At 39.3% G+C, this 22,163-nt stretch overlaps 1 protein-coding gene across 1 annotated transcript in view; it reads right to left on the bottom strand.

Annotated features, from left to right (window-relative positions):
• Window positions 1–22,163, bottom strand: part of LOC140236457 (receptor-type tyrosine-protein phosphatase F-like) — a 133,222-nt gene that overhangs the window by 7,163 nt on the left and 103,896 nt on the right. Inside the window, exons 25-36 of the mRNA XM_072316382.1 lie at window positions 21,003–21,099; window positions 10,501–10,759; window positions 10,048–10,087; window positions 8,331–8,454; window positions 6,777–6,829; window positions 5,920–6,012; window positions 5,210–5,436; window positions 4,694–4,781; window positions 3,370–3,446; window positions 1,706–1,742; window positions 1,178–1,275; window positions 258–374 (exon numbers count right to left, since the gene is read on the bottom strand). Coding sequence (XP_072172483.1) covers window positions 258–374; window positions 1,178–1,275; window positions 1,706–1,742; window positions 3,370–3,446; window positions 4,694–4,781; window positions 5,210–5,436; window positions 5,920–6,012; window positions 6,777–6,829; window positions 8,331–8,454; window positions 10,048–10,087; window positions 10,501–10,759; window positions 21,003–21,099 — 1,310 coding nt within the window. The remainder of the gene's footprint in view (window positions 1–257; window positions 375–1,177; window positions 1,276–1,705; window positions 1,743–3,369; window positions 3,447–4,693; window positions 4,782–5,209; window positions 5,437–5,919; window positions 6,013–6,776; window positions 6,830–8,330; window positions 8,455–10,047; window positions 10,088–10,500; window positions 10,760–21,002; window positions 21,100–22,163) is intronic.

Raw genomic sequence — 22,163 nt, 5'->3', positions numbered from 1 at the left:
ATACTGCCGCTATCAGGGAATGAATATGAGGATATTCGAAATAAAAAAAAAAAAGATCTTCATTTTCGACTACCATTAGTCGCTTTCTATTCGACATTTGATGCAACCACAGGTAACTAATAGTTTCATACGATAATAATTCGCCTTAACGTAACCACTCTTCATCAACAGGTATATAGACATTTTCCTGTCACATACATCGGCTATCACAGGCAAACAGAGACCATTATGACGTCACAAGAGTTCTAGAGTCTGACCTTTCGGATGGTCAGAGTTCGTTCCGTGTAGTTGTGGTAGTTTCTCTCGGCAATGACCGTCACAGTAAAGTCGCCGTAGGTTTCGATATCATCCGGCCAGTACGGGTCGCATTTCCGCTGCAAAGGAAGAAAGGACCACGTCAAAAATAAGCACTGAAATGATCATCCCATTTTACAGCACAAAATGTGGTTTGGTAGTACAGGATCTTTGAAAACTTATGAAAGAAGTAGAATCTTGGATACGTCATTCTAAATATACCTATCATAATAACAACAAATGAAAACATTTCACTTTTCTGAGGAGAGAGAGAGAATAGAATATAACTCGATTCGACTGACGGATGACTGAGCAAGATCGGAAGAAAACACTCAGCGAGTATTTGGAAATGCCACAGAAAGCTGTTCAAGGCTCTCTCTCTCTCTCTCTCAAAAAAAAAAAAAGTAGAAGTAGCAAAGAGACCTAGAATTCAACATCTAAAAGTAGTAGTTGTGACAAATTTAAGCGTGTCTGAACTGATACAGATATTAAACGATTATGATGCATTCTATTATTGACGACGGTGCTACTACATTGAATACATTGAATACAGTTGTTCATCTGTGAAGATGGCTGGATAGCCCATATTCAGCTACACTAAGCTGGTCTTCCATGGGGTCCAGTTGGATGTGAGGTGGGACCACTTCACCGGGTTAAACACCCTGCTCTTTGCGATGAATGAATGAAGCGGGATCTTTTACGTGCATGAGTTGTGACTCTCTAATACACTGACTGACCATACTAACGCTACTACCATTTGTACTTCTAAGGATACTAACAAACAGATGAAGAAGTACTAAAAGAAGAAAAGGAGGTAGAAGAAGGAAGAAAATGCAGAAGAGGTACACAACGACAACGCAATAAGACCGAATGGCGCCCTCACCTTCTTGTTTTCCACCAGTTTGGTGAGCATGACAATGATGGGAATCTTCTCTTGCCACACCATCCTCCAGAAGTCCACCACAGTGGTGGTCAGTGGTCCTATGGGGGGGGGGGGGGGAGGAGTTGAAGTGACAGAAAATCAAATACCAGATTTGACATTAATATTGCCCTACACGCTGTCAGGATCATGTGCAATCTAGAAGTCGAGTGGCAGCTAGGAAAATCAAACTTCAAACAATAGCATTGTCTAATACAACGCAATCGCAACAGCATGGAAATTTTCTTATGTCAAAAAAAAAAAAAAATAATTTTAGCATTGCTGACAGCTGTGAAGCCAGCAGCTCTACTAACACGCAGGAACGAAGACATTATCCCTAGCTACGATTGGTTCGTTATTGGCCACGTGACTTGGAATGCAAATGTTATGGCATGTAAAGCCTTTGGTAATTATTTCGTTTCACGTTCTTTTACAAATACGGTTTGACTTTACATCTAAAAGACGGCAGATTATTAACTTCTAGTATCTCACCTTGTGTTGCAATGTATGCCTTGGGTCGAAGGTAACCCTGTGAAAAAGACAAAGAAAACAAAAATGTTAGGAACATATCTTTATGTGTAATTTATCGCAACAGCAAGGTTTGACTTGCATGAATTCTTCAAGTTGTACGTTTCTAAATTATACGCACCAGCAAAACGTGGAGCCTAAAGAGGCAGAGATATTCACTTGACGAGGTGAGACGGTAATCGGGTCACGTGATAGCGAATTGACGAGTCATCATAACAACGACTGTTGTTTTCTCATTTTCCCCCCATATTAGGAATGCTGTTCATAGGTTTGTATGCCAACCCGTTGTTCGTGTATGCCAAAAGCAAAAGCACATCTGTTACATCTCGTTGCATGATTGTCATACCTTTGTCCGATCTCGAGGCCTTTTGTGAAATTGACAACTGAATGTGGCTTCGTGTCATATAATAGCCAGTAATAAACCAAAACAAACACAGACACAAAACAACTGTTTTTGCGTTGTTATTTTTTGTTGTTGCAACGATGGACTGTAAATTAAAAGCATCAAACCTTAAATCAACTGTTTCAGTCACCAGTGATTTTTTTTTTTCTGCTGAAAGTTTCCTGACGTCGCATGAAAACTGGTCATTGCAAACATGTATTATCATTACTGGTTTTCCGCTGCTACAATATCAAGCAAAAACGCGCGTCAGATAAATGACCGTAGTTGTAGTATCATTAGGTAGGCCTTCTTCCCAATACACATACACACACAGTTATATAAACGCTTCACACAACAAACACACAGACTTTACCCCAAGGCAGACAGGATGAGTCGAATATCTCCACAGCTGAGTGGCTAATTTGTTCATCGTAATAAATACTTTGCAAGCATTATATCAATTTCGTTCTTGTAGCCACACCTTTTAGACAAAAATAAAACACAGAAATCTCAGCTGTGCTAAGCTTACAATATTACAAGGGTCAGGAAATCCACTTAATTTTGGTTCTGTCATGGTAATGGCTGTAATTCATAAACTGAGAATATGGTCTGAGTCACGGGGGTCAGTTTAATCTACGCCTGAATCTCTGCCAGTAGAAATGATTATTGCTTGTTTTTTTTTTTTTTTCAAAGTAACCACGCAAAGTTTTCTCGTTTGATAGCTGTCTCTCTCGGATCTCGACTCAAAATTGTTCTACGTGTCTGACCGTGGCTTATGTAAAATATGATGTTAACAGGGAAGATAGCTTCAGCTACATGCACCTGCCATTGCTAATGATAACACAACACACTTTATAATGAAGCTGTTATTATCCCTTGACTTTTCACTGCGTTTGTGCTGTATCGGGGCATACCATCTTATGTTTGGGGCAATGAAACTGTTGATCACTAAGACAATATTCAAGTGCCAAACTTTACCCTCTCATTACCAAGGGCGATCTGATCATGCGTAATGTCCGTGGCAGTCTGATGTTGTAGTTGTGAGAGGGTTAGGTCCATTACACACACCACGACCAATGTGCACAAAGTCAGGGTATGGTCATCTATCTATACTAGCCCGTCGAGGACAGACTGATTTTGCTATAGCACGCATTTCCCATAGACACCTGCCCAAGTATTCTCGGGACTCGTCTTCAACGGGCTAGAAAAGATGTATAATGATCAAAGCAGACCCGCTGTTACTCACACTGACGTACGAGGCGTTGATGTAGTCTTCATGGGGAACGTCGGGGCTCGTGTCTAGGATGACTCTTGAATGATCGTCTGCAGGGAGGGAAAGGAGAAAAAAAAATGTATTCAACAGATCGATTTATACCACGATCTCTGACTTGCTAGTAAATATGCTCTTAATAAAGTATTGCTTGAAGACAATAAATTAACTGACCAGAACTATGTCATTGATGCAGATATTGACTACGGTATCGGAAAACGATATGATGTCTTAACTGTGGAATGGGACATGCAATGTCTTACTAGACAATAACCCATCAGTTCGATATTTTTTTTTTCACTACCCGTTAACAAGCAACACATTGGTAGCAGTAAAAAAAAATGTTATTATACGACATAAGTTAAGTGTTCTTTAATAGCTCGAAATATCTAAACATCTTCAAGAGGTTGCATAAAAAATCATTGTCTACGGCTAGTTGTTGGTTCATCTTCCTGTTTTGGTTGTTTTACAACTTTTTGAAGAGATGTTTCGTTCCCTTCCATCTTATCATTAAAACATTCTAGTGGGAAGATGGATGTAGGCCTACAGACGGCCATTTGTATTTGTGACTATTATCTTTCTTTCTCTTAGAAACCGTGGTTTGCGAATGAGGATCAGCGGTAACCACAGAATCCAGAGCAGGAAAGGAGTGACGGTGATCCATCACAGGTTGGCAGACAACTTGTGTATAGGTTTGGCACGATCTCATTTGGATTCAAATGTTATATCGTAAATCTGGCCAATCGCTAACGTCGATTTCAATTACTGGGATTGAAAAGATCAGGGTATAAACGAACATTCACCAAGAAACGTCTTGGGATTTCCACTCTGTTATGTTTCTGCTCGAAAATATGGTCTTATCTTTATCTATGAAAAAAAGCATAGTGAGATATTGATTCTGCTTGTAAAGTCTGTCATCTCGATCACCATCTCCCCTCTTTCTCTCTTCTTCAATATAACATGTACATAAATTTTATCTACTTATATATTCATTAATGCATCTCTATCTATCTATCTATCTATCTATCTATCTATCTATCTATCTATCTATCTATCTATCTATCTATCTATCTTTCTATCTTTCTGCTATCTTTGTATTTTTCTACTATCTTTCTATCTTATCTATATTTCTACTATCTTTCTATCTGTCTATTTTTCTATGTATCTATGTATCTATTTATTCATCTATCTGTCTGCCAGCCTCTCATCAGCTATCTGTCTTTCTTTGTCTTTCAATCTCTTCTTACCCCCTCAAAAAACAAAAACAAACAACAACAACAACAACACACAATGGTCTTACATGGAATGATGTTGATGTATCTGTTCTTTGCGACATTCTCTTGTCTTGTTGCAACCTCCCATGTATACATCTGGCCATCAGGAAGACGCTAGAATGAAGAAAAAAAAAAGGCTCAAAGTGAGATGAAAGCTGGTCAAGGTAATACAAGGTATATTGTGTGAGAAGTTATCAGTGAAAACAATAGTAAACATACTTTCAAACTGGCAATAAAGGTATAGGGATAATACATCCTATGTTTATACATCTCATGTTTGAAATTCATCCTGGATTTCATGATCACTTGTAGAATTAGTATCGAAAAAGTTGAACTATCATAATGGGTATATGTTACATTATTTGTGCAGTTCTGGCCTCCAATTTCTTTGCACGAGGCATGCAGAACGAAGAAAACAAACTGAAATAAAAGTACAGCCTAACTTATTTACTGTGTTACCACTGTCCGACTGTAGAAATTATGCATTCACCATCTTTGATTGTTAATCACATGAACCGTTTTAGTGATGTTTGTCATCTCACCTCATAATCCAGCTTAAAGCACATCTCGCCATTTGCCGTCTTTTCTTTCACGTAGCTGGACAGCTCTGCGATCTTCACCGCTGGTGGCGCTTGCCATCTGGATCGCATGGAGGCCGGGTTTGCTGGTTTGGGTGCGGTCTTTGGGCGTTGCCTCATGGCGCCATTTCCTCGCTTTATGTTGTGCAGACTTTGACCGTTCTGTACCGCCATGACTGAATGCCCGCGAGCTGAATCAGTTGGGAGATATCACAGTCAAATATGTTTATGACCTTTCCTTACTTTTATCCCAACCAGTTTTGTTTCCCTTTTAGAGGTAGGACTACAGCATGCATTCCATAGATTTGTTAATAGTCAAAATTATTATTGACAGTGAATACGTTGCATAAGAATGGGACTGCCTTATGAACTCAAGTCAATAGATGATCAAAAGGTGAACGAAAAATTAATGCAAATTGCGAGGAAACTTCTTTTTGCAGGAAAGCCGTAAAAAAGTATTTTATTGAGTTATCTAAGGTTAAAATTTTAGAATTATAATAATAAAGATGAAGATACTACATTGTACTACCAATAATATTTTTTTTTTACTGCTACCAATAACTTTTTATTTTTATTTTTTTACTACTGCAAATATTTTTTTAAAATTCATCAATCAATGTCGACACTAATATCTGAATTATCATTACAAAGAGGCGATTGGCGTTTTGACTCACGTTTAGCTTTGTAGACGCCTTGTGCCCTCGAGAGGGCAGGTAGCGTAGAGCTGGTTCCATTCGACATCGATGTCCCGCCTTCTCCTCCCGCCTCTGTGAGTTCAAGAAACAAAACGACAACACGGATGTGATTATAAGCTTGGATACTTTGGGAACAACAGTACCATCTCATTGATACTAAAGCTCTCTTCATTTCATTGTCTCAGTATTGAGCATTGAAAGTTTCACCATGAAAGAAATTGAGTTAGCTTTACACCTAATGCGTATTGAGGCAGCTACAAAAGGAGCACAAACAAATAACATACAATCTACAATGAAACCCCCTCCCATTGCAGAAACGATCGCAAACACTCATACAAACTATAACGCCAAATACAAATGCAAAGATTAACACAAACCAACAATTGACATTATTACACAATAAGGAAGAGCTCTACTATCAGGATAAATGATTATTGTAATAAAATGTACTCATGCACCTTTTTTTTTTTAACATTTCAAATTTTCTTCGAAAATAAACATAAAATTGATGACAAATAATGATATGAAATCTAATCACTGACCGGTAGCGGAGTCATAGTAAAGTTTTCCCTGACAGACTCTGTCGCACTACAGTCAGGGTTCGAAAAGGAGCATAATAGAGGGGTATATCTCATGTAAGTAATACATACCGAAACATCTTATTTTTGGATTTTTTCTAGTTAAATAATAACAACAATAATAATAACAACAATAATAATGATAATAATAATAATAAGAAGAAGAATGATAATAATGATAATGAAAATCATCATCATCATCATCATCATCATCATCATCATCATCATAATCACAATCATTTTTTCTAAGAAACATACCTAGAGCCGAGAGACCAATTCCTTCTTTAGGACGAGTTGTGTGGAGTCTCTTCCTGCAGGAAAGTAATGACATAAAATGTGAAACATTAATCTCTTATCCTCTTCTTTAGCTTTCGTCTTTACGGCATTATGAATCTTGATAGGTGTAATATAGTTGATGTAAAGGACATTATGAGAGGTATACATACATAAAGACAGATTATTGCCAGCCAAAATGCACTGTGTAACAACAAAATAGATAAAACAATAAATAATACAAATACGAAACATATATTCTTTAATTCGTTTTATTTTACTTATTCAAATCTTCGACTTAAAAAGGGACAAACAAACACGATAAGCAAAAAGTCATGAAATGTGACCTCTAGTTATTTTAAAAGCAATTTCATTTTGCCAAATAATAATTGACGGCAGAAATTATCATTATTCATCTATTTTCTTCTTTTTTGTCATTTACGGAGTCAGGAGAATACAGAAAAAAAAAAGAACTAAGCAGGGAATGTCAGGCCAGGAAAGGAAGTACATTAAGTTTGTCTGGTTTAGCGAGAGAGTTCAGGTCAGGGTGGAGCGAAAGAAATCTTTCACCAGCTTTCTCAAAAATGTCATTTTCTTTTTTATTCAGTATAGCATGCCTTTTTATCCGAAATTTCCTGTTTTTCATTTCATCTGTGGATGTGCCGCCGAATGACGTTCATTGAAAGGGGTGGAATCTGGGGATGCCTGGTTGCCTAATCTCAACAGAATTCACTGACGAAATTTTCAAGGGTAGACGCGACTCAGAGCGGGCAGAATGTGAATATTTACCAGTCAGACAACGACTCGCCAAGGGAAACCCCAAACCATTGAAATTTACATCGAGGGCTTTAGTCGGTTTAAGCAGGGTTAAGAACCAAAGATTAACCGCAAGCTATAACGAAATTAAATACGGCTCTTTGCGAAGGATTAATTTTTTTTTTCTCTCGCTGGATTCCACTGGTATTGTCGCCTGACGTAGATAAAAGTTGGTTTTATATTATGAAATCAATCAAGTCAACTTCATCAATGTGAGATCGATTTTGTAGGGAAAGGAACGACGATGTTTACCAATTCATTTCAGATATTGACTTTAAAAAAGTGTCACTGTTTTAACAATGTGGTGTACTTTCATTGAAACAGTCCTCTCCCACTTTGACACCTTTATTGTTTTTATCATTACCTTTTAGAAACACATGTTTCGAATAAATCAAAAGATTCACTTTAAAGTAAGTAATAATGCAAGCGGTAGCCAAGTAACTAAGTAAGTTGAAACTCAAGTAAACTAGATTCACAGTACCATACTACCATATCCACAGATCATGTCCACTATTGTGTTCACTAACATGTTCGCGATAATAAAGCAAAAATATTTCGTTAAATCATTTGGGAGATGCAGCAAGCGCTTGAAGTGTAATGACCGGAGGACATAACAGTCAAGTCTAAGAAGAACAACTATAGTTCATCGTTGGTTAGAAATTGTTCTGCTGTGTAGTCTGTGTCAAGTTCTTGAGAATTTATTTGAAGTTGGCATCGTCTTACCTTCGTCTGATGACGGCTACAATGAGGGCAGCCACAAAGACGACCAGAACAATGACACCGAGTGCGGCCTTGAGTTCGTTGGGAAAGACCGACGCATTCGACAACGTTGTCAGGTTGGGCTTGGCTGCAGACGAGAAATATATTCACTCATTTAATCATGTTCGACGACCAAAGAATCATTTCTTGTTTTGTTTTCCTATGAAGTATAGCTGTTCAACTAAATCCGTTTCAAGCAATGAGGTTCTTCGGCGTTCTTTGATTTTGAAGGTCTTCAAAAAATCAATAACAAAATCGCTTTCGAGATTGCAAAAGGTCGACATTAAAAGATAAAGTTTGTGTCAGACAGCGAAGTGTGTATGTAAGGTAAACGAGAAACAGCGAAATGCGACTATGTGACTGAACAGCACACTTTCTATTCATTTCGTTGGCAAAACTTTGAAGTTTCCCTGTTTGTTCGAGGCCAAAATCATAGTTGTTAAACTCCATGACCAAATACTTTGTGAAGATCCTGTGGAATGAAACATGAGACCGAAGTCGGATTTCATCACTTGGATCCATATTCTCCCTTTACATCCTGGATCTACATAAAGCCGGAAGAAAGGATCTTTTTGTCGGGAAACAATTGACATCTCGGCCAAGAAATGGAAGAAATGGGATGAGGGATACAAGGGAGTACCACAATACTCTCTAAAGAAGACTGGTTCAAACAAAACATTAACAACAATAAATTGCAAATACTACATGATCTACCGTGGTTATCAGACACAAACCCAAACATGGCACTGTGCAGTCATAAACAATAAACAACTTTCCTTTTCGCGAACGCTTTGTATTGTTTGATTCTCTCTGAACCATGACTGTATAATTCCTTTGATAAGTGGTGCAGACAAAGGGTTTATAATCAATCACTTTGCTCTTCTATCAATAACAACAAAGTCCCTTGTCAACCAACATTTCAGTCTCATAATTCTACGCCCTTTGAATTCCCTGTATCGGCCGAAATGTGCACATTGGCACAAGCGCCCGCACCCTCCCCACTCCAGACCTCCTACCCCCTAGTCCGCCCGTCCAGTAATCCTCACTGGGGATGTCAAAATGGTGTCATTACGAAAGATGATCTCCCCAAAAGCCTGGCCACGTACATAATCCTGTTTGTGTGGCGAGCAAAATATCGAGCAGCGCCCATCTTGGTTGTTGTGGCAGGTTCTAACATGGGCTGCTATATTCGTCCGATGACTCAGCGTCTATCTCAAATCACGGCGGTCTCTGCCCCGATTTCTGTCCTTTTTTCTATTTTTTTTTTCTGGGTACGATAATGAGTCCATCGTCCTCGAGTGCTCTTTGCTTCCAGATTACCTGATTACTCGCGCTCTAATTCTTTCTTCTTTAAAGAAGTCGTTGATCCTGACCTCATGATGTTGTGATTTATGAAAATAAGTAACCCCGTTCATGCATTTTTGTAAAATGTGCCAAACAGCTAATCTAAAACAGACAAAATGTGGACATGGCCGTACTTGAAAGCAGATATATTTCCCGTTCGTCACATCATCGTCAAGTCCCTTTAGGGGATTTCATGTTTGCATTCTAACAGGCCTTCTGGGTCATGATATCATTTCTAGACCGCACACTCACAGAAGTGAGCACATCCACGTATCAGTGCCGTATTACGAGTATGTAAAGCGCCATCTAGTGTTCAAGATTGTAAAAGGGAAATTACCTTTGACTTCAATGGGATGACTGCAGCTTGCCGCCATATCCTGTAGAAAACACCCAGAAGACGTAAGTTGGACCACTGGCAATACTTTAATTACGGCACGGACACAAATGAAGCATTTTCTCATCTGCATAGAATTATGTCTTGATTTCACCTTGTACAATTTTTTTACTAGTATTTTATGACTCGATATGATATGACTATCATACTTTTTTTTTTTCAGCCGTGTATGATGAAAGTGAGGACCCACAAAGAACCTATTGCCGATATCGTTTATGATGACAATGGTTAATGGTGATTCAAAAACGTTTTAACCGAAATTCATGTAGTAATTTACAAAATATCGAACAATACCGACAGAGAATGGAATATCTATGACGATATAAATTGACTGTGGATATCAAAATTCCAAATAATCGACAATGATATCGCAGTACTCAGCGACGGCCGACTCACCCTGGATGTTCGGCTGACACTGCACATGCTGATGCCGTACGAGTTGCCCGGGCTGAGTGGGGCATTGTGGTAGCCGCCGTACGTCCGGTTGTCGCCCACGATGAACTCTGTCGGTAAGTCGTGTTGGCTGAACTCAGCAGCGATCCAGTGAGATGAAGAGTCCAGGTAGTGGCCGGGGTAGAAAGGGGGCATCGACTCCTGGTAGTCCGCTGCTCGCTTCGAGATCTCATTCATGCGTTGCACAGTGACCCGGTAGGCACTGGGGGGAGATGGAGATAATAGACACGACGTGAACGATATCTATATAAATATATTCTGCCAATTCAAGACCTACATTCTAACAGTATCTTGCGTGGACAGAGGGAAACAATAATGTTTACAGCAAATTTTAGCTCAAAATTCAGGCGGCAGATGAAGCCAACCTCCCCCTATACAGTATATTATTTACTTATACTGTAATACTTAATCTGTTCCCTCTGTTAGTCAGTGTACAAATTGTATTTTGCTGTAAGATAAAAGTAATGACCATGCAAGCATTTTCTTTCTGAAGCATGAAACCCCTTTTCTCAATTTCTTGCGAGAAAATTTGGGGAAATTCCCCCTTTGCGAAAAAAAAAAGCTTTTGCTTATTGTGAGTCTTTCTCACCTCAGTAGCATGTCTTGCTAATCATTACGTTGTCATGATGACTTTATAGTGTATCTATAACTTAAAAACAAAGAGGGGGCAATGCACAATTTCCAATGATTCTGAGTATATGCCCAACCGTAGGATCGATTGTGCGACTTGCAATTATGAAACTGGTACATCCACAAAATTTGTTTTATTTTTTTTTTTCAAACTGTATGTGTTAGTGTTTCACAATCACATAAAGTCACAAAATTAACAAATAATTAGCAGACATTGTGGAAAAGGGGTAAACAAAGCAACACACACAAAGAAAAATATAACTTGACACAAATGAAAGACGGCACATATCGACATACTACACCAGTCTTTGGTTCATTAACCATTTCTGTGCCAATAATTCAAATGTGCACTAATTTCACGCACACACATCAATGGACAGAAAATAAATGTGGCGTGCAGAGGGTTAAATCGACCTTTATATGACGTAATAATCGATGTAAACACATCAGTGGACATGAACACGCTCGCGAGCTCTTCAGGTAACAGTCTCCGTTGAAGTATAACTGTTTATCGTTGACTGTCTAGTCTATGTAAGATTGTTCAAGATGCCAGCCAGGGTACCACGGGTCTGTTTACATGAGAAGTCACAAATTTCTTGAGTAGGTTGAGTAATATCCTTTCACCTGCGTCACCACAAGTCACACACGTGAGGTCTGCCAACAGTTCGTCTGGCTCTAGATTAGGTCTTACACTGTGTCCGGGTACAGTGATTAAGTGGAAAGACATAGCACGTGGCAATTATTTTCTCTCTTTATCTCTTTTTTCTTCAGTCTTGGCCTCATATGATACTTTCTATTAACCCCTTTTGTGCCACTGAGTCAAAAAGTGCACACATTTCACACACATACCAATGAACAGGAAATAAGCGTGGTACTCAAAGGGTTAAGTAATCCTTGACCTGAACAGTCACTCCTCCTTTACAAATTTCGCTGGTGTTGTCCTTGTCAATAATTTACAGCTGCTTTACTACAATAACACTCCTCTTGGAATTTGTAATCTTATATGCAAGGTATTGTTATAGGCCATACATGAAAATCATTAGGCGCATGGTTCTGAAGATTGGTCATTTTTTTTTTTCCAACGCCACTTCTTTGCTCTGAGCGAGGAAGGTAAAAACCAAAATCATTGTAATTCAAAACAACAGGGGCCGATCCAGGAATTCCCTGAAGAGGGGGCGCCTACACCAAATTAAAGGGGGCGCACGCACCCCACCCGCAATTTTTCTTTTCATTTCTTAATTTGTTTTAACAAAAAATAATGGGGGAGGGGAGGCGCGCCCGGTGCACCCCTGCCTGGATCCGCCACTGAAACAAGATATATAAAGTACTTAAGTTGATGCTTGCTGTGTTGAACGGGAACATACTTATGCAGTTACCATCTAGGCAATTATATGTCCAGAGTTAATTGGTTGGGTTAGTTCGGTTGTGTTATGTCCCGCTTGTGGAATGGAAAAAAAAATAAACACCAACAAAATATTCCAACACAAACTTGCATTGATGAAGCATTACAAACCAATGGTAATGAGTAGATCGTCCCAAGGGAGACGAGTCTAATTGATAAATCGTTGATGCACGCCCAGCAATCGCCTCGTGAAACATCTGCAAAAGTAGGCTGATTGAGCACTACGTAAGCGATTGAAATAGAGTGGTTTGGATGAAAGAGTGTACGATTGACAGTACCACTGAGTCAGTCATGTGTAATAAATACCCTCTGCATTCCCTTATGCTCGCGATCACGTGGCAGAATAATTGTATCCGTAAAATTTTCATGAAGGGGACCGCTACAGGGTGAATACTTCATAACATCATATTTCCAGATTCCAGTCACTGTATCCTATGTCTATGTGTGTCTCTCTCCCTGGGTGACGTATCCGGAGACCATGGTGTTCCGCAAATCTCTGTTCAAGAATTCTCAATCAGCTCCACTTCTTGATGGGATCCACATCAAGAAGTGGATCCTATAAATAAAAATATGATGTAATGTCCTAGAAGAGTATTGAAGTGATTGAACATCTTCACTAGTAAAAGACGCGAGGAATATACACAGAGCATTCTACTTTGCACAGCAAGTGCATAACACGATGTGTGTGAACTATATACAAAGAAATTCTATTATTTTTTCCCCATTACTTAATAAGTACCTAAACCATAAAACGCACACCCAGACCTTAATCAATTCCAAGAAACAAAGGACGGTATTACATTCGGAGGTGTAATATAGCATAGCATATACAATATCGGTGAAAATGTCAAATTTCGTACCATTCGAGGAGATCCTATAATCTTGTATCGCAATGCTCTTGAGAATAGTAGCTGTTGTTTTTAAATTCTTATGAGATGCAACTCTTAAATATGATATATTATGAGTGCGACATCATCCCATCTGGTAGGGGGAATGATTTGCTAATTGATGTCGGGGAGGGGTCGCGAAGGGAGACGGTTACCCATGGTGACGAACACACATCTGACCAACGGGCAAACGAGGAGGGACCATTGCTCAGCCGGATGGGTCCACTTAGCGGGAGATAACAGGGACAGTAGGAGGATCAACAAGAGCTCTCTACCGATGGGATTAGGTGGGATTAGATATCGAGCGAATCATGAGACTTCGCCCTGTAAAGTCAGCGCGATCAGAAGTTGAGTTTTGAAACTCCTGCCAGGAGTGAAGAATTTGGTTTCGATCTAATTATGCGAAGTGGTCATAACAATGACCGCTGCATGGCAATATTAGTAATCAACATTCTTTGATTCCACCATAAAAATTATACCGTTTCGATATACATGGTGCCCTTAAATTGACATGGCTAGATAAGTATACAGAAACATCATGAAATGATAACTAAAAAAAGATATTTCTCCTTCTCTTCAGGTAATTTTAACCCTTTCCACCTTAGATGTTGAGAGTGGTTAGTATCATCATTTTGCTGCTCCCCCTTTCTCCCCCTTCCTCTCTCTGGCTTTGTCTCTGTATGTGAATGAGTCTGCGTGTGAGTGAGTATGAGTGCTTTGCTTACCACTCTACAAGGTTTCTACTCTAGCTCCTTGTGACAAGTTGTTCTACTACACTTCAGACCCTCATTTCAAGTACCATCAAATGGAAAAAAGCTACTCTCTACAAAGTGGACAGCATGGTTTCAGAGAGCATTTAGCTTGTTGCAACTTTTACCATTAGCAGATGAAAGAAATAAACACGCTGTAGTGCTTGAAAATGATTCTACAATGTGAGGTAGGATAGAAACAACTGATGTAAAAACGCTAAAATCAGTACTATTTAATTGATTTTAAGTACAGTGTATTGTTAAATATACAAAATGTGAAAAATAGTTTTATTAAAACCGTTTCTAGAACAAATCGTCTGGAGTTATGGTTGACAAAATTAGTGATATATCCCTATTTTTGTGTCTTCATTGCGAAATTTTTGTATGGTAGGGTGTTTTCTGATACAACTGACCTACATGGGATATGCATCGAATGTGATAACTCTAACATTTTAATCACTGCTCCCAATGGTAAACAGAGGCTTTAAGGAAACTCGAGCTCAAGACCTTCATATGTTTGACTCAGACGCTCGTGACCGAACAAACTCGCCGATCACTTTAGTTTACATCTCTTCTTTTCTTTGTTGTTTACCAATCGTTGTCTATAGCGATGGGAACTAGCAGCATTTTTGACACCGTTCTATTTTTCCTTGCCTCAAAAAAAAAAAAAAAATGATGGTGAATGGCGAGTTTGGCTATATTTGAACAACACTTTTCTTGCGCTAATAGCAAGTCTATTTCTGCTATTCAAAACATGTGAAAGCTGTTACGAATGACATAGGCAGGACAGTAGTGTTGCTAATTTAGATTTCCAAAATGAGTTCATTATCGTGACATTTGAAACATGCTACCCCACCCCAGAAATTCGTCTCGTCTATGTGTTGTTGATGGGGGAGTGTAATGCTAGTAGAATGCTGAGGTTGTTCTCCAAAGCTGGGTCTATTTTAAGATCTGCGTCGGAGTGACTTCCCGTGTACCACGGTCGTTATAAAGTCACATAGAACACGTCCGCCGAGTGCCAAAACCTGCTACCTCCTTCTACGTGATGAAAACGCATGGCTCTACTTTTGTTTGTGTATTTGTTTGTTTTTTCATGCTCGTGTATCTAGGGCCATCTTGATGGCAATAAGTCCCTTATGTAACCATCGGGAAACGGTTGATTTCCTCTTTCTGAAAACTGTACTTTTTCCTTATATCCATGTGCAACACTTTTCTCATAATGAAAAATGCACAATAACTTACATTTACAGCCGCGATATTTGAAACAAATCCTTACTCACAATAGTTGAATTGATATGCTGTTCTTGTAACCTGGGGAGGGGGGGGGGGATCCGAGTTAAATAAATTCAGCGAACTTGCCTCACACCATTGATATGATAGTCTGAAGTATTTCCGACATACTATTTCTGCTATTCAAGTACAATCAACTCAACGAGATTCATTTCATTTGATAAAATATTTGCAAATTACCTTTCAATTTGGGATGAACCATATAAACAATGCCCAAGACACTTTCGTCTTCTTCTTAAACGGATCATTACTATTAGCCTTGGTGTCAACTATACACAGTGTCCTCTTCTTTGAAGAACAGTATATATGAAACATCCAAAACTCTGTCATTCAATTTCATTCCCCAAAGGAGTAAAGAGTGTTCCCAAAACTATACTCTTACCGAAGGCACGTAAGGCTTAGCGGACCCGCATGAAAGTGATATATTCGGTGTTCGAAATCTAGTGGTTTGTAAGCAATGTGAACCAAGCCGAACTATTCCTACACTCCAGCACTTTAATCATGAGAGTTTCCCAATAAAAAGCTGACTATGCTTGGGCTTTTTACTATCATGTTAACGGTACTCGGTGATTGCATGTGCGTGAGAAAATATATGAAGTATAGAGAACGCGGTGCTTTTTCGTCTGCACTTCAGAACGGTTTCATGACATCAAATTTGCTCCACCGACAATTGCCCCCATAAAACATCTGCACGCTAAGCCAAACATAAATTCTACCCACTAACACAACCCTAACCCTAATGCTAATCCTCACATCAAGCTAAACCTAAAACTCTATCGCAATTCTAACCCTAACCCTAAGTCCTTGGAGAAAATAAGAGCATTTGTCGCAGGAGCAAACGTCGTGTCACCCCTCAAAAGAAACAGTAAATGCAGAAAGAATGAGTGTGTGCGTACTCGTGCGAAATATCTACTGATACGAGAGATGATGAAAAAATACATAAACAATGGAAGGGGGAATCACAAGTAACTTAGATGTATGACAGATAGAAAGAGAAAAAGAATCGACTAAGAAAAAAAAACAACAACACAGAAGCAAAATTGTCACACGAAGGCGTTGGAGTAATATTACTGGCACATTTCGTTCTGAAGATTATTTTTCTTCTTTCGTATAGTGAAATATGCAGCAGGTTGCGAGAACGTGTGTGTGTGTGGGGGGGGGGGGGGAGGTTGCGTGTGTGTGCGTGTGTGTGTATGTAGGGTGTGATTACGTGTTTGATACCTGAAAGGAAATTGGACTGTACTAAAGCCCACTTTAATGTGCTTTTTTTTTTCAATCGAAGGGTATCATGGACTAGACAAGCATATCTCAGGACAGAAATCGTTTGAAGTGTCCTTATCCAGCTCTTTTTTTTTATACATCTTAAGAGAATGGATATGTTTCAAGACCGAATTAGATTCCTGCCACGAAAACATCCTTAGACGTTCACTCAGGAAGCATTACAATTACTGGCAAGACGTGCGAATTGTCGAAAATAGCAGCAGCGAAACGAAAACAACTCGACTGGCTAATCATCGAATGCCATTTCTCTCTTATCCACGTAGTCTCCTTTCAATGCCAAACATCATGTATCTCACTCTTACTTTCAGTGAATCCCTGTTCAATAATTTAGTATTTCTAGGGCTCCATACCGGCTGGTTTCATAATAATTTCATAATGTGTGAAACAATGACAAAACAGGTTTGACATTGGCAATGCTCGGAGAAAAAGAGAGACAAATCTTGAGGTTTCACCATCGTTTTGTGATGAAGGAAATGTTGTTTTCCGAGGAAGGCGAAGTTTAACCTCGGTTAATTGGATAATTAGTCGGGTCTAGCGCCGTGCTGAGAATAATGAGAACAAGCAAGTTGGTTTTCCCTTAAAGGGCAGCTAAATTTATATGCTATTTCACCTGCATACTTCTGCATTGCAATCACACATGACTCAATGCTCATCGTATATTTCTTATAGTTTATAAAAATATATTGCGCAATTGATGGAAATTTTACCTGAAACATACGCTGATCAGAGCTGTTTCTTTTACTTCTTGAAATAAAGATGCAACTTCTCTCTTCGTTTGATTCTTCTAGTCAGTAACCATTTGTAAAAAAAAAAAAAAAAAAAAAAATATTTAAGTTATGCGTCCAAAATGTGATTTGGCGGGATAGGAGCTTCGAGAAAATATCTTCTTTCTCTCTCGACCCCCCCCCCCCAAAAAAAAAAAAACAACCCTCAAACAATAAAATGTAAATATTTCCGGAACTCGAGGCACACTATTATTTGCTACATGCGCAAAACAAGTACCTCAGCAATTACCATAATGGTGCCGTCATTATTGCGTCACGTCACAAATCGGTGTACAGACACTATAAAGTGCACCAGATAAAAACACACGATCGTTGGTGGAGTATCTTTGGAGGTGTTGTGCAGTGACGTCATCACTTTTATGTTCAGGGCAATGTTCATTGGCTTGTAACAGTCACGTGTCACTTTGTCGAGACTACAACAGCACAAAGAAGATCTATACACGATATAACTTCAGCACTTTTCAACCTGTCTTTGTATCTTACGCACGCCATGCAGTCTGTTGTCGAAGCTGTGGGTATCTTTCTATTTACACAGGTTTTAATTAAAAACTTCTCCCCTTTTTCAGCGTGAAGGGCTTTATCAAAATGACGCAAACAACTAATTGTTTCCTCGACAGATACGTCCGAGATATCGTCATCCGAACACACTGCAATCCTGCGGTTCGTTCAGGAGATAACTCATAATCTCCATGAACTTCTGTTAATTTTGTCTGTCAGACACCAGTGACAAGGTCTGCCAATTGCTCGGCAGAGGTGATAGTGGGAAGAGAGATTTGAAAAGAGAGATAAATGCCTTGCATAGCCTTACGTCATCGGGATAAGCGAGTATACGACAATTCGGTGTAGGTTGTCGAATTACCACGTAATGCATTGCTCACGTACGCATTGCCCATCACTTATTCAGAGTGTATTACCGAAGGAGAAGTGTCCCTTGACTCGTGGGGGTGGGGTGGGATGGGGTGGGGGCAGTCAACTTCCGTTTCAATAGCCTCACGTCCACCGTCCTCATTCATGAAGGCAAAGAATTTCAATTGATGATTTAAATATTTTCATTCGTTCCTCTTCACTTCTCATATCACGAAATCGTACACACATCTCGTCACCACTATGATATCATTGGGTGATATTTCCGTAAGACTCTGTATTCCTACTCGTGCTTTAGTGATAAAACCATTACTACTCTTGCTGCTCCTAATTTCACCCCTGATATCAGTTCTTGTGTTGTTGTTGTTGTTGTCGTTGCCTGCTGCCATTACTGCTAATCACTATACACATAATTCTCCATTTATATGACCTACCGATTTCCGAGGAGGTTTTAAAATACGAGTCTGTGTAATTGTTTTTATCCTGCATGCCCTCGTAAAAAAAGATGATAGAACACAAAATAAAGTAAATAAAAAACTAAAAGGCGCCATATGAGTTTCTAGTCAGTTATGTCTGTAATTAAGTTTGTTTTCGTCTAATACACCTCTCCTGTGCATTATTTGTCAGAACCCCAGTGTGCATCGCTATACCCTGTCACGGCCTGCAATGCTTCTTACAGGAAGATGATATTAAAGAAATTTCTGGTGAGGGTTACAGCGCCAGGCCAAGCAAATACAAGATACAATGAGTCAGGTAGCGGAGTACGGCGGCGGGATACTCATCCTAGCGTCTCACCATTCCAGACAGCTTGAACAACTTTGATTAAGAGCTTCTTAGGGATTGCGAAGTCAGACGAAAACGCGGGAAAATGAATGCGGGAAGGCGCTGTGGATGTAATTTGAGTCAAAAGTCTATCTACCTTGGGTATAGGATGCTTCGGCTTCTCAAACGATGTTCACCAAAACATGCACAACGTTTTACGCATGTTGCAAGCAAGGAGTTCAAGCCAAAGCAGTGATAACTGCCGTTATTGAAGTTACATTAACTGCTAAACTCCATATGAAACGAGATCTCTCTATATAGGTAAAAGTCTGCAGTCTGCAGATGGACTGAGTCTGTTGATGGAATACGCTGTCTTCTGTTACTTGAAATAATTAAGATTGCTGTTTTGTTATCATTATCACAATAACAAGACAAAGAATAGCCACTACTTCTATCAGTATTACTACACTATATAACAATAGTAATAATGATAAAAATGTTTATCATTATTTTCACATATTTTTATTGTAGTAGTAGCAAAAGCAGCGGTATTGCAGCGGTTCCTTTTGAAGTTCAAGCTTTACCCATCTTTCCTTAATCACTTTTAAACTCACCAAAACAAGGTAAGTGTCCTTCCATACCTTGTATCCGGCATTAAATCCATTCGTCTTTTTTGTTACATTATATTTGTACTTTTCACTTATACTTTATGTGTACCTTTCTAATGCAGAGTTTAAACTGAATTTGTACTGAGAGAGATAGACCTGTTAAAATCGATTTAAACCATTTTGTCTCCACATTCTTTCTGTATAATCCATTAAGACTGGAGCCAGATTTTCCAACCATTTCATCTGTAGATATCTGTAGAATGTGTTAACACTGACTAGAGGAAATTGTGTCACCATTCTTTCACCAATGATCTTCCCATGGAAGCGGAAGTTCTGTCAGGAAACGAATTCCCTGAAGATAATTATTCATAAATTTATTTTCACTTCTGTTTGACTTCCAGACAGTTATTCACGGAAATAATACACGTGACCGACGTTGACTCGGGAGTTCTGCTTTAGTTCTATCTTTCCTTCATGACTATTTCAGATTTATTCAAAGTCACTTTCTAAAACACGTCGGCACGAGTTGACTGGAGAACATGATGTTCAGTAAGACGTGTTCTACATCCTGATTAAAAATGGGCTGTTTTTACATATCTCCTTTTAAGGTCCCATGGCGTATAGCGAATAGCTGATTCCAAGCCTGACGAAGTGTGCTCGTGAAGTATAACTAAACTCTTCTTCGAAGGTTCTCTTGAAGAAGACATTTGACACTTATTCTGATTCATGCTTTTTGTTTATGACTTATATTTAAAATAATTTTGGAACTAATGTCGACCATGTACAGTACCTTGTATACAAGAGGTATCAAGGCATGAATGCATTTAACATTCCACGCATATATGAACATTTCAAAATTAATAGTTTTAATGTGCCTTCTGCTGAACATTGGTGTGTGTGTGTGTATGTGTGTGTGTGTGTGGGTACGTGTATGTGTGCTTGTTGCTGCCAGCTTTGTGATAAAGGATCACACCGCAATGCAAGAAATAATTTGGCGACCCGACATTTCCTACAGACGGAGGGATCTCTTAACCCGTTGTTCAAGGAATCAATGCGTCATGCATCGAATACAAAACGGGAACACCCGAGATCTCGGAGAGAATGGGTTAAAGGGTTGTGTAATACGTGCATGGAGGTTAATTCATCAATCAGAAGGAGGCGGCGGGATTAAGACAGTGTCGACGTACCTGACAAAGCCCTCCTTCATGGGCTCGAGCTGAATCGTCACCATGTTGTTTTCTGTCACCCTTGATGAGACGCCAGGAGACTTGGGAACGACTGGGACTGAGAAAGAGAGGGAAACGAGAGGAAATACAGATTACACCCTTCAAGTTTACCTCTCTGCCTTTCTCGAGGCAGGCAGGACGGAAGGCCAGATAGATAAGACATATCCTAATCCACAGATCCAGCGCAACGTCAACGCCAGACAATCGACAGACATAGGGGAGGAGGAATTCGAAGACGGTTACGATAATTAATTGATTGATTCAACTATCTACCAACGTATGTAACCTCTCAGTGCAGACGTTTGGTTGCCATGGTAACTCTGAAAGCATAATGTGATGGTTCACAATAACGTGAGGCCTTTCCATGTCGAGGTCTCATGGTAAGCGCTATGCAGCAACAAATCAATTAGGGACGTATCAAGTGTGACATAATAATTTGTACATCTTACCCTCATCAACATGTTCATGAGACATTAAAACGTAAGAAAAAAAGAGCCTTTGTCGATCTGATGTTTAGAGCTAAACAATGCAGAGATGAGTTGAGAGCACTTATGACGCATTCACAATTAAGTTTATATTAATAACAATAGAGAATTTTTATAATGCGTCAAGCCCACTTTGTGGGGTGCTCTAGACGCTAATAGAGTACAATAAGAGAAGAGGTTATAAGATGCACAGAAGAACACAAAACAGAGACATGCGCAATTTAAAGGAGACATTAAGCAATTTTGTTTTTAGCCCTCTTTGAAAGGTATCCGATGCAGGGTAAACTTTTAGGACTGAAAGTAAGTTATTCCAAGGTGGGGCCGGCGTGGGCAAAGGCTCGTGTCCCCCAAGTTGTTGCGAAGTTTGGAATTAGAGGAAAGTCACATTATTTTGGTTGAGCGTAGAGATCTAACAGGGGTTTACGGTCTTTATCATAAAACAATCAATATTTTTTTTTTTTCGGATTGATAGACCCCCTTCAATATGATATGTTATTGGATCTAATATGTGTACAACATCTGTGTACACACAAAATGATTTGGACTCATGGTGGGTCTGATCTGTTAAGAATGGCTGAACAGCCGTCCGCACATGATGAGAGGCTGTCGGTATAACCTTGGCTTACTTGTATTGTCT

Source organism: Diadema setosum, chromosome 13, assembly GCF_964275005.1.
Source record: "Diadema setosum chromosome 13, eeDiaSeto1, whole genome shotgun sequence".
Classification (NCBI taxonomy): domain Eukaryota; kingdom Metazoa; phylum Echinodermata; class Echinoidea; order Diadematoida; family Diadematidae; genus Diadema; species Diadema setosum.
Note: the sequence above shows the minus strand (reverse complement) of the source record. Positions and strands in the feature narration are given on the sequence as shown.